Source organism: Tamandua tetradactyla, chromosome 17 (genome assembly GCF_023851605.1).
Source record: "Tamandua tetradactyla isolate mTamTet1 chromosome 17, mTamTet1.pri, whole genome shotgun sequence".
Taxonomy (NCBI): Eukaryota; Metazoa; Chordata; class Mammalia; order Pilosa; family Myrmecophagidae; genus Tamandua; species Tamandua tetradactyla.
In genome coordinates, this window is record NC_135343.1 from 10,035,830 (window position 1) to 10,049,945 (window position 14,116).

The 14,116-nt window shown below is 36.5% G+C and overlaps 1 protein-coding gene across 4 annotated transcripts in view; it reads right to left on the reverse strand.

Moving 5' to 3' along the window:
• The window catches only part of DHX57 (DExH-box helicase 57), a 176,037-nt gene that overhangs the window by 83,975 nt on the left and 77,946 nt on the right, over positions 1-14,116 (reverse strand). For 3 of the 4 annotated variants that reach the window (XM_077134030.1, XM_077134032.1, XM_077134029.1), the window contains 4 exons: positions 7,754-7,974; positions 3,105-3,263; positions 1,900-2,088; positions 735-1,573 (listed from right to left, as the gene is read on the reverse strand). In XM_077134030.1, the coding sequence (XP_076990145.1) occupies positions 735-1,573; positions 1,900-2,088; positions 3,105-3,263; positions 7,754-7,968 (1,402 nt within the window). In that variant the 5' untranslated portion in view covers positions 7,969-7,974. The remainder of the gene's footprint in view (positions 1-734; positions 1,574-1,899; positions 2,089-3,104; positions 3,264-7,753; positions 7,975-14,116) is intronic. The other variant, XM_077134031.1, reaches the window with a different exon arrangement.

The window sequence follows — 14,116 nt, forward strand, 5'->3', positions numbered from 1 at the left end:
TGTGAAATAACAAAAAATCTTGCTGTCTGGAAGAAAGATGGTCAACAAATAAGAGATTCCTTGATGAAAATGGAAAAGGTGCTTTAGCTGTGGTCTTTTTTTTCTTTACATGGGCAGGCACCAGGAATCAAACCCAGGTCCTTTGGCATTGCAGGCAAACACTCTTGCCTGCTGAGCTACCGTGGCCCGCCCTAGCTGTGGTTTTTAAGACTGTGTGCAGCAAGCCCGAATCTGGACAAAGTCAGAAGCTTGCACAAATATTTCTGTATTTGAAGATTAAGTAATTCGTAAAGATAGCCCCACGCTCATGAATTTCAGGGACCTTTAGTGTACTAAAAGCAGGAGAGTACAGATAGCAGTATAGAAAGAGAAGTATTTCTAAACACCAATCTGAAATTAATTCCATATGTAGTACCAGACATGTGTTTACAGAACAGATTTTCTAGAAAGGTACTTTAAGGTCCTTCCAACTCTGTAGATTCTATACTGATAAAATAAATTTAAAACATCACTACAAACCTTCAGTTCAGAGCTCAATCACACTGATACAATCAGGACTCTCAATTAAAGTCAGGTCGTAGTTCAGGGATTCTCATTCCCTTTTGCCCTTTGGACTGAGAAGAATGACTTGCCCAAGGTAACTAGATCTGCCCTCTCAAGTTTTGAATTCTAAATGTGTAATTCTGAATGCTCCCCTCCACAACACCCTTCCCATAATCAACAGCTTTACATACCTTCTGGAATTTGATTTGAAACAAAAGAATTACTTGGAATCACTTGTTTCCGGCAGGCAGGGGTATTTATTCTGGTCCCAGAGACTGCTGGCAGGAAGTTCACAGGAGGAACACTATACTTGTGATGGGTGTTTGTCAGTAACTTCACTATTTCTGATTCTTCCTCTAAAAGTGTTATCAAAGAATATACCACAGGTTCTGCAGTTTCTGCAAATGTCAAGGCCTTACCATAAAGGAACTCAGAAATATGTAAACGGCAAGCCAGAGGTAGATTCTCATTTGTGGAATAAAACGCCACAAGGGGAGCTTGGTAGGGGTATTTGTGATCTTTAGAAAATCGAACTTCAAGTTCATATAAAAAAGATGTATCTTCATGTACATTAAGATGAGAATCATCTACATTTCTTTCTGCTCTACCAACAATTTGATTTGGGGGCACTTCATGCTTGAATTTACATTTTGATCCAAATTTGCAATTTCCTTTCAGGTAAAATCTACAGATTTCAAGTGAAGTATCCTGTACATTTTTGGAATTTTCCCTTTGCTTGGATTTGCAGAATTTACTTGTCAAATAGTCCAGTTCTAATCCAATGGTCCAGACTCTGTTCTGAATTCTTTCTACAAATTTTTCTCCACAGATTGACTGGAGAGCAAATGCCTCTTCTTGTCGCTGTTCCAAACATTCAACTAAATTAATCTGGGCAACTGCCTCAGAAATCTTCATCCTCTTTCCAAATGTCTCGGAAAAACAGTGGGTGAGGAGATGTTCTAGTGATGCCCCAATATCTCCATCACACATCCTCAGGGCCACCTGACAGTGTGCCACATGGAAACCGTATCTGTCAAACATGAAATATGAGAAAAATAACTGAGTAATATCAATCCACTGAAGCACAATTCATTAAAACATCTTTATGTGAAATTATGACTATATATATGCATAGGGCATGTGCATTCTGAAAAAGTGTCCCTGATAATACTAATCCCTCATTAATCTCTCCATCTACGATTGAGAATGCCCTAAAGAGAGAAGATATTTGGTTTATCAGACATGGATGAAACTCACACAACAGGAGTGGAATCAAGGAGGCAGAGTTAGATTTATAAAATTATTTCAGTTTCTTAGACCTCCCCCCCAACTCTCATAAATGTTGAAAGCAATCACCTGGAAAGTTTCTGTACTGCAAATGGTGAGACTGTAAATTCTGGAAGATGAAGATCTCCTGGAGCCGAATCAGCTGGTTCTGAAGGCTCAGGGTCAGAGACAAGGGCAGCTTCCCGGGCAGCTGACAGGCACAGCTCAGCTTCGCTGTGCTCAGGCTCATCATCGTCCTCCTCCCCAGAATCGCCTCTGCTAGCAAAGGTAACATTTTCACATGTGAGATACAATTCCTAATCACTTCAAAGAAAAATTTAGCAAAGGTGTAATAATTTAATTTCAGAAGACAATGAACACAGAATCCTGAGACTCTTCAGTTGCTATTTAATTCTTTATTAACCTGTTAATTTCTATCTTGGCACTAAGCATTTATCAAGCATTTATTACAGGCCAGCTACTGTGTATACGTACTAATTCTTTTAATCTTCCCATAATCCCCTGAAGCACCATTTGAATCCCCATTTTTCAGAACAACTAAGACGTAGGATTAATAAGTGCCAAAGGTTACCCAGCAAGGGGCAAAGAAAGATTCTGGCCATGGCAGTCTGCCTCCAGGGCCTTGCTCTTGGCTTATTCATAGAAGCAAACTTGTTTTTTTTGGCTTTGCTGCACAAGCTTCTTAAATCTAAACTAGAGAAGAGATTTCTGGAGCAGATGGAAACTGAGCTATTCACAACTGACCATTCATTTATTTTGATCAATATAATGAAAGAATTAACTACTTCTCCAGCTGAAATCACAAAACAAAATAGCCAAAATGCAATGCGGGGACGGGAACAAAAGCAACTGAGACCTAACAGTGAAAGGTGTTTCTTTTAGGCAGTTGGCCATGAGAAGTGTAATCCTAAAACTTCATCTGGTCACTCAGTATCTGCTCCTAGAACAATACTTCAACTTGTCCACTACAAGGCTTTATTTGGAAGGTTATCAAGAAAGCAATTACTGAATCTATAGTAGAACTGCGCTAGAAAAAATGAAGATGAAAAGGCAGTTTATATCACTGCTCATGGTTGCTGCAAAACAAAATCACTCCATAGCCATGGCAGAAAAATTATTTTTGTATTTCTCTTGGCTTACTTTCAACTAATCAAATGGCCACAGCTGGGTCAGTATTATATACTGTTCCAAAGACACACAGGGCCTTCTGATTATTAATATGTCTTCTTTACTAAAATAATTTATTCAAGTAATTGTTAAATAAAATCATTTACTCAGATTCAGCATCCGCATCCTGTTCTTGCAAGTCTCGGAGAAGAGCTTTCACTTTCTCCTGATTCTCAGAAGTCATATGGAGAGTCTGCAGAGGCACTTTGGCTGCAGACTTCCGTCTGGGGCGTGCCTCTCCTTTGCTTATGCTGCTGCTGCTAGGTCTAAAAGGACAGGAGAGCAAAATTACATGTTTACCTGTGACTGGAACCTTGACATTCTCCTCAGCATCCTTAATTATACATAATATGAATGGGACTGTCAAGCATCTTATAAAAGATGACAATGAATTGAAAAGACTCTCTAGTTTTCTAGAGTATTTGCCAGACCTCATCATATTGGAAATGCTGGTGAAAACCTGATCAGATTCTTCATCATTAAATCTGGCTTCACTAACTCAGGAATCTTCTAGAAGACACAATGCTAACATGACTCCCTCTGTGCTATAAAGCCTTGACAAAAAACCAAGGACAGCTTATTTCATTCTACTTTAGGCACCCAATCTGAAAACAGTAGAATCCCAATTTATCTGTGAATATTAAGCCCTGTTTTAAAAAATACTTACCCAAATTACTATTACTTCCTGATTACAAAATAATAATACATGTTCACCATAGAAGAATGAAAACAAGTTACCCCAAATTACACTGTTTTCATACATATTTTTTATAAAATTGCACAGCACATGTAATCTCTTTTAAGTTCCTTTATTCCCTTATCAAAATAACATTGACAATTTCCCTAAGATTAAATATTCTTTATAGCATAACATTTCACTTCTCTTTTACTGTTGGGATTTAGGTTTTTTAGGAACTCTTTTTAATGTTTAAAACAATGATAAGTTTAAAGTTTCACTTTGTTTACTATGTTTATTATGTATTTTTTTCTTTTAGAATGTTTTATTATAAATTTGCACAAAATTATGGAACTAGGAGAAAATTTCTCTGTTTTTAAAACCCAATACATTATTGAGACTTTGAAAAGAACCATACATTCACCCTCGCAAAACTGAGTAGCAAAGGAGAAAAAAGAATCAACTGTGATTTTTAAACACTTAGTTGCAACTTCTGAAAAGTACTGTTACCCAAAATCCATCATTTCCCTCGATTTTTTGTTTTGAAAAATTTCAAACCTACAGATATGTGGAATTGTACAATAAACACATTTTACTTGGATTCACCAGTTATTAACATTTACCATACATATACATGCCTATATATATGCCTCCCTCTCTATATAGATATATATAGTATTGAACCATTAGAATGTAAATTGCAGACATCATGTTTCACCTCTAAATATTTCCTAAAAACAGAGATATACTCTTATATAACCACAATGCCATCACCAGTCTAAAGAAATTTTATATTGATATTGCCTAATGTACAATCCATCTTCAAATTTCCCATTGCCTCAGTAATGTCTTTTTTCTTTTTTTGTATGCTGTATTGCAGGGTCACATTTCATTATTTTTCTCTGTGAGTATCCTGTTATTGTGGCACCATATGTTGAATTTTTGTTTGTTTGTTTTTTGGGAATTGCATGGACCGGGAATTGAACCTAGGTCTTCTACCATTGCACCCCTTGTATCTATAAAATGTCTTTTACAGATATTTTTGATCCTGTATCCAATCAAAAATGACATTCGGTTATCATGTTTTGTTTTTTAATTTTTAAGTCCCACTGCTTCTTTTGTTGATGACTCTATGAAAGACCTTGGGCCAGATGTCTTGTAGAACTTTTCACAATCCGGATTTATGTGATCATTTCCTCATGATTAGGAAGAGAGAGAGAGAGAGAGAGAGAGATTGGGGGAGAACTTCCACATGCTCTCATCTCAGCCACCACTTATTTATTCTATATACCCCTATACTCTGATTTCCTACCTGTGACTATCTATTAACCATCCTTCATCTTAAAGTCAATCCCTCTGAACACTGGTCTCAATCCTTTTAATCTCCTCAAAGAAATCACTCCAGGACTTATCACCCTCTCTATATCATCAGTTCTTCTCTCCTGAATCATTCCCATCAGCATACAGCATGTATGATGTCCACAGTTTAAAACAAAACAAAACAAAACAAAACCTTCCCTCGACTGCACATCCCTTCAGCTATAAAGCCCCCCTCCCCTGCTTTATAGCAAGAGTCCTCAAAAATGTTACCTAAATCATTGTTTCTACTTTCTTTCCTCATTTCTGAAATGCACTCCAATCAGGGATTTTCCCCCACCGGCTCTCTTCATATCCACATTGTGAAATCCACTGGACAATCCTTAGTGCACATTTTTCTTTACTCATCAGAAACACTTTTTTACAATTGATCACTCCCCTTCCCCCCTTAGAAATACCTTATATCTTGACTTCCAGACACTACACTCTTCTTAGTTTGCCTCCTACATCATTGAAAACTCTTTTCTCCATCCTTTTTCATTTTCCTAACCTCTCTTTCTCTAAAGCCTGAAGTGCCCCAGGGCTCAAACGTCAGATTTCTTATCTATATTCACTCCTTAAGTGATTTAATCTAATCTCATAGCTTTAAATAGCATTTATTCATAGAGGACCCACAAATTTTACATCTCTAGCCTTGATGGATATATTTCCTGAACTCCAGACTTCCATATGTCTATTTGACATCCCAACTTGGAGAGAGTTTAACTGTTTCCAAGTGTCCTGCTTCTCCCCACATTCTATTCTCCATAGAGCACACAGGCAGGCTACTGGGCATGGTTGGGCAAAGGCTGTATACTGTGCAAAGGCTCATGGCAGGGGCCAGGGAGAGGAAGTGGTGGTCGGCAACAGTAAGAGCTAAAATCTAGCTCATGCTGAACCACCAAGCCCTGCATCTGATGTGGGGCTTCAACTGCCCAAAGAAAGGGGCACTATTTTTTAATTCAGATGAATATGAATTCTGCTCTGTTGGATAGCTGAAATCCTGGTCAGAATGATGATATCCTGCACCCCTGTCTCAAACCGTCCATGTCTTCCCATCTTATTCAAAGCAAAAGTCAAAGTCCTTACAATGGTCTGTAAGGTCCTACACAGACCAGCCTCTCTGATGTAACCTCATACCTCTCTCCTCTATGCGCATCCACTCTAGTCACACGGCTTCTCTGCAACTCCCCAGACCTTCCAAGCACATTCCTGCCTAAGGAATTTTGCATTTGCTATTCCCTCCTCTTGAATGTTCCCCCTTTGGATAGCTTCATGGGTCGCTCCTTCAGTTCCTTCTTGTCTCTGCTCAAAAGACCCCGTATTAGAGAAACCTTCTCTAATCATGATACATAAAATAGTAACTCTGTTCAGGTATTTTCTATCCCTTTTACCTTCTTTTATTTTTCTCTACAGCACTTACCATCTGACATATTATATATTTATTTGTTTATGGCCATTCTTTCCCAAAGCCCCTCTATGAAGATAAGGTCTAGATTTTATTCATTGCTGCAATCCTAATCCCTAAAACAGTGCCCGGCACATATTTGCTAAAAGAATGAGTGTTTAAGGCTCTAAGGCTTAATATTTTAAGGCTCTATAAAACATGTGGGCATGTTCTGAAAAACACTGGCGTTGTATTAACTCAGAAGTTAGGTTCTCAAGTCAGCAGGTAAGGTAAAAAGTAATTCAAATTACTCTGGAAAATGCTTTACAAAGGTGTCAAGTTTGAATCTAATACATATTGTCTCAATATGTCCAAATGAAGGATTTGCTTTCATTAGGGGGAAAAAATGTGGATTCTCTGATTGAATATCAGATGAAGAATTTGGTTACTTTAGGGGTCATGTACGAAAAGTTACTTAAATCCTGAAATCATACCCAGTGCAGCAAGAGGCTTAAACCACAAGGACTTGGAAACTGATGCGAATATGGCTGAAGCACTTAACTAAATCCTAGAATTAAGATTCAGTTGAGAGTATTCCCTGAGTGTGTATGTGTGTGATAAATGTAGTGTTTCAAATAATTTGCTCATCTTTAAAATCCCCAGTAAACACTTAGCTCACAGTAGAATCTGAGAGACCATAAGAATTTTATATTTATATTGCATAACAAATAGTACTAAAATCATCACTTTCATTAAATCCTTATTAAATTTACAGTAATCCCCTTAGTTTATTCATTGATTAAAAGTTGAATATGAGAGACACCTAGATATGACATCTCTCATTGGTCACCACATGAAACACCAATGATGATTTGACTGATCTGGGTAGAAAATACATAATTTATCAACTAGAAAGACAGAGTACAGTCAGGTCAAATTTGGGACTGTTCAATTTTAACAGGAACCAACAATGCCGAAGGGACAATTAAAATAACTTTCATCATTTTCACTATTTCCAATATGTACTTTTCAAGTAACACTGGCTGCTATAACAGCTTCATACCCAATTCACAGTGCCATGTGGGAGTTAACAAAGTTAACTTCAGATTTAAACCTACCACAAAAATAAAAGTTATTTACTATTATGCTTTTAGAAAAGGTTATAAGGATTTACTATCATGATTTTAGAAAAGGTTATAAAATAGGCGATTGCCAAGTTCTAAAATAAGGGAAACAATTAACTTGATATTTCTTTTCCCTTTCTCCTCAGCCATCTTCTTCCCACACTCAGAGATTGATTCCCTTTCCATATGCGAACATTCAAAGAATATAATGACCTGGACGAGCGCCTTGATTCACTGAAGATACAAAAATCATCTCCGTCATCCCAAATTCTACTTGAGGCCTTTCTATTGCTGCCACCGCCGCCGCCGCCGCCGCCGCCACCCCCATGAGATTTACTGCTGTGACCCCTGCCTCCTCTTCCTCCTCTGGAAGATCCTTTTCCACCTCCTTTGCCTGGCTTTCCTTTTCTTCTTACTGAAGAACTCATTTTCACCTGGAAGAAGAAAAATACAGATTCATTACAAAACCAGATACATATAATAATTGTTTGCTTGTCAAAGTGATATAATAGCCTCCTGAAAAGAAACATTCTAAAGGAAAACGGAGATTTTAAAAGGGTTAATTTAGGGGGAGGAGGATAAATTGCTTTGCTTAAAATTTACAAACATATTCCTCTTAGGATTACCCGCCTGAGAATTTCTCCAAGTCAGATTTTCTAGCCAGAGATAGCATCAGAAACACATGAAGAAGTTCCAAAATGCACAAGCCTAGGCTCCAATCCTAGAGATTCTGATTTGGTTAGGTCTGATATACAGTTTAAAACCCCAGTAGAAATAGATACTTTTGTGTATTTAATATAAAAATTGATAAAATTTAAATTTACCCATGCCTTTTCAGGTACACATCCATACTGAAAAAATTAGGCACTGATAGCATTTTTATAGTTCAATTCCTCTTTCAATGTGAAAGACTGTAGAAAAAATTCCAAAAATGTTTTAGCGAATTTTTTTTCTTTTAAAATAACTTCATTCTAAACTTCATCTTTTATATAGTGTTTAAATCATAAAAATCGCCTGGCTAGGTATAAGGGGAGCAAAATATAACATGTAAGGTGAATATGAATTTTCCTAAGGAGGTCAAGGATTTCATGATCCCTCTTCTTCTCGTTTCAACTTTATCATTTCTCTCTTGCCTTGGCCTGTTTTTTGCCTTTGCTCATAACAGTCCTATAGAGTTTTACATTCTCAAAAAGTTAAATGCAGGATTACCATATGACCCAAGAATTCCATTCTTAGGTACTTAACCCAAAGGATTGACAGCAGGGCCTCTGATACTTGTACACCAATGTTCACGGCAGCATCATGCACAATAGTCAAAAGACGGAAACAACCCAAGAGTCCATTGACAAATAAGTGGAAAACAAAATATGATGTATACAGACAATGAAATACTATTTAGCACCTAGAAAGGAACAAAGTTCTATACATAATACAACGTGGATGAAACTTGAAAACATTATGCTAAGAGAAATACGCCAGGAACAAAAGGGCAAATATTACATGATTCCACACTTATATGAAATATCTAGAATAAGCAAATCCATAGAGACAGAAAGTAGATTATAAGTTACCAAGGGCTGGGGGGAGAAGAAATGGGGAGTTACTATTTAAAGGGTACAGTATTTCTGTTTTGGGTGATGAAAAAGTTCTAGCAATGGAAATGGTGACGGTGATAGCAATGGAATTTTTGTGATGGCACAAAATCATGAAAGCAATTAATGTCACTGAATTGTACACTTAAAAATGGCAAAATGGCAAACTTTATGTTATATATAAAGTTTATATATGTTTCAGATCATCAAGGTCCAAAAGAAATGCCCCACTTTTCCTCCCAAATCTTCCCTAGTATCCTGAAAATAATCTTCAGCAATCAGGCCGAGTGCCTGAATATTATTATTATTATTATTAGCACTATTATTGCTATATTTGCATCAATTAGTTTTTTTAAGCTGAAAAAGTAAGAGTCACATAGTAAAAAATTCAAATAGTACCAAAGGGAAAGTAAGTCTCATTTCAACTCAGACACCCAGGCCCTTCTCTACATAATTTATTGTTAGTAGATTTTTACACAAACTTGCAGAAATAGTGTATGAATAAAAGTATGTATGTGCAAATATAAAAGGGTATATGTGCTCAGATGTGCCAATCTTGCACTCCATCTCTGTTTAGATACACACTGATCTGCACCTTGCTTTTTTCATTTAATAACATATTTTGGAGATCATCCTTTATTTGCACATACGGATCTTTATTTGTACACGCATATCTACCTCATTAATTTCCTACCAGCTCCCAAGCAGCCATTGACTTATGATCTATCTAACTGGGCCCCTACTGATGGCCAATTAGGTTATCTTCAATTTTTAGTTCTTATAAACAATGTTGTAACGATCATCCTTACCTTTACACACACACAGCAATAGATCCTAAGGAAAGCATGCTAGAAATGAAAATTTTAGATCCTCACTGTAGGTTAAAGAAGTCTGATCATCAAAGTTAGTTATATGTATAACATCTTCCCTACTAGGATAGAAGGATTTATATAATGAGGAATTTAGGTTTAAGTCATCATTTTTTATTCGATGGCAAAGCTGAATACTTGTGACAGAGATCAAAATTATTTATTAACTTGTCCTTTACAGAAAGAGGTTTGCCAACTCCTGAGCAAGACTAGTAGGCAACAGCCTCCAAATACCATCTTTTCTCTGGGCTTGCCTTCTTCAAATCCATTCTTCAACTAACAGGCGGTGTTTTTGTTTTCATTTCTTTTTAATTAATAGATTTTATTTTTTACAGCAGTTTTTTGTTTACAGAATCATTGAGCAGAAAGTACAGAGAGTTCTCACATACTCCTTTTTCCCCCTTTAGTTACCCTTATTATACCATCTTATATTAGTGTGGTGCATTTGTCACAATTGATGAAGTGATATTAATACATTAACTAAAGTCTATAGGTTACATTAAGGTTCACTCATTGTGTTGCACAATTCTTATGGGTTTTGACAAATGCATATGTCATGTATCCATCATTACATTATCACACAGAATAGTTTTACAGCAACTAAAAATCACCCCTCTCTCCCTTCCTCCCTCCCTGTGAACACCTAACAGCTACTGATCTTTTTAGTCTCAACAATTGTGCTGTTTCTAGAATGCCATATAATTAGAATCATGCAGTATGTAGCCTTTTCATTCTTTCACTTAACAATAAGCATTTAAGGTACCTCTAGGTTTTTTTGTGGCTTGATAGTTCATTTCTTGTAGTTGCTGAATAATATTTCATTGTATGGATGTACCATACAATGGTTATCCATTCACCTATTGAAGGACATCTTGGTTGCTTCCAATTTTTGACAATTACGAATAAAGCTGCTATAAATGTTCATGTGCACGCTTTTGCTTGGACATAAGTTATCAAATCACTTGGATAAATACCTAGGAGCACAACTGCTGGGCTGTCTAGAAGCCTAAGTTTAGCTTTGTAGGAAAGCACCAAACTCTTCCAACGTGGCTGTACCATTCTACATTCCTACTGGCAATGAATGAGAATTTCTGGTGCACCACATCATCACCAGCATTTGATGCAGTGTTTTGGATTGTAGACATTTTCACAAGTGGCTAGTAACACCTCCTTGTCATTTTAATTTTCAATTCCCTAATGACATGATATTCAGCATCTTTTCATATGCTTGTCATCTGTCTATCTTTTTTGGTATAGTACATGTTCAGATCTTTTGCCCATTTGAAAAATTATATTGTTTTCTTATTGTTGAGTTTTAAGTGTTCTTTGCATATTTTGAACAAGTCCTTTGTCAAATACATCTTTTACAAATGTTTTCTGTGTGTGGCTTGTCTTTAATTTTCTTAAATGAGCAGAAGTTTTAAATTTTAATGGGTCCAACTCATCAAACTTTCTTTTACAGATTGTGCTTTTGGTATCACATTTAAAAAATCATTGCCAAATCCAAGGTCACCTAGATTTTCTTCTATTTTTCCACCTAGAAGCTTTGTATTGTTGCACTTTTAATTTAGATCTATGATCTTCTTCATCCCTTAGCATTTTAATAATCAAGGAAAGGCAAATGAGAGTAGCTCATATTTTTCCTTTAAAGAATTCTACAAAAATACATTGAAATCCATCACGCCCAAGAGTGCTCAGCTTGTGTTCTCTTGAGTCATGGGATGGATGCTCATCTAGGAGACTGTTGGGCAACTGTGTTCAGAAACTGGAAAAGCCTGCCAAAATATGCGAAAATCTATGAGCACAAAGACATGTTCAACATAATGCTATTTGCAATGAGAAAAAACATAACAGAGCCTTAATTTCCCAGTAAAGTGTGGTACTGGTACAATCAAAGACTATTATGCAGTCATTATAAGCAACAGAGCAACGTGGGTGTGATAAAAAGCAGGCAATACAAATTACACACACATTATAATTCTGTGAATATATATACAAGTATAAATCCTAAAAGAGAACTTATAAAACTGCTAACAGCAGTTTAATGATATGGCATTATAAATGATTTTTAATTTCTCTATTTCCCAAACTTTAGTAATAATATTAGATTACTTTTTTTTTACATGAGCAGGCACCAGGAAACGAACCTGGGTCCTCTGGCATGGCAGGCGAGCACTCTGCCTGCTGAGCCACCGTGGCCCACCCTTAGATTACTTTTATAGTTTAAATAGATCTATGATCCATTTTGAATTAGTTTTTGTGAAAGGTGTAAGTTCTCTGGACTCAACTTTTTTTGCATGTGGGTGTTCAGTAGTTCCATCGTTATTTATTGAAAAAACTGTCCTTTCTCCATTGAATTGTCTTCACTCTCTTGTCAAAGATCAGTTGACAGTATTTGTGTGGATCTATTTCTGGGCTCTCTATTCTATTTCACTAATCTATTTGTCTATTCTTTCATCAATAGCGCACTGTTTTAATTAATGTAACTTTATACTATGTATTGAAGTCAGGTAGTGTCAATCTCCAAATCTGTTCTTTTCCTTCAGCACTGTATTGGCTATACGTGGTCTTCTGCCTTTCCTGCTAACTTTAGAATCAGTTTCTTGATATCTAACTTGTTGAGATTGTGAATTAAGATTACCCAGAAACTATAGATCAAGTTGGGAAGAACTGACATCTTAACAACGTTCAGTCTTTCTATCCCTGAACATGGAATATCTCTCATTTAGATTTTCTTTGATTTCTTTTATTAGAATTTTGTGGTTTTCCTCATATATATCTTGTACATATTTTGCCTAGATGCCACCTTTCCTCCAGTCCTGACCCCTTCAAATCTACTCTCCACCCAGCATGCAGAATGTTTTTTTAAAAAAGGAAAACTATAGCAGTTTAATGTATGCATAATATTCTTTTATAACTTTCCATTACACATAGAAACTTTCCATTACACTTTTCATTACACAACTCCATGAACAGAACCTGAATCTCCAACCTCAACTTGTACTACTCCGCTCTTCATCCTTCTTTTCCTCCTTCAGGAGGTTCGAGCCATACTGGTTTTCCACCAGTTCCTTGATCACACACTTTCCTACCTCATAACCTTCTCACATGCAATTCCCTCAGTCTTTAGCTGGATAACTCCAACTCACCATTTAGATCTCACTCAGTTCAAATGTCTTCCAAAAGGCCTTGCATAATCATGCCATCTGCACTAGGTCTCAAAGTATTTCTTTACAATCTTTTGTAATTATACATGTTATTGAGTGTCATTTTATGTTTGTCTTTCCTCCTTGAAGGCAAGGACCATGCTTATTTTGATCACCACTGTTCATATAGTAGGAATCTAATATGTAATTGAGGAATGAATGACTGAAGACTGAACAGATGACTTTTGCAAGGATGGAGATTAATTTGTCTATTCATTCATTCTACAAATATTTATTGAATACTTATTATGTACCAGATCCTGGTGATATAACAGCAAAGAAGACAAAATCCCTGCCCCTGTGAAACTTACCCTCTAGATATAAAGTGTAATATCAGTTAAGTGCTATGAAGAAAAAAAATAAACTGAAGCTACTATTTTGGATCGGGTGGCCAGGTAAAGGCTCTCTGACATCACATATGAGCAGAGACCTGAACAAATTGAGAGAATAGCCATGAAGCATTTGTGGAAAGAGATTCTAAGCAGAAGCAATAATAGGTGCAAAGGCTCTGAGTCCAGAACATTTTCCATGCACTGTGTTGGATGAACTGTAAGGAGTTTGGTGAAGATGTACTGAAGTGAGGGAAGAAGATGAGGTCAGAGAGTAGAAAGGGCCTGGCCCTAGAAAGGACTTTATATTTTATCCTAAATTTAATGGGAGGTAACTAGAGAGCTGAGGCAAGAGCCAGGTATGACTGACTTAAGTTTTAAAACAATTACTTTAGTTGCTGTACAAAGAAAAAAGAGACATAGAGGAGTGAGGAGAAATAGGAAGGCCAGTGAGGAAGCTACTGCAGTTAATCAGGCTACAAAAATGATACACTGGCTTAGACTAGGATGGTAGCAGTGGAGTTGATAAGTGGTCATAGATTGTGAATGCATTTTAAAGGTAAATGAATTAGATGTGAGA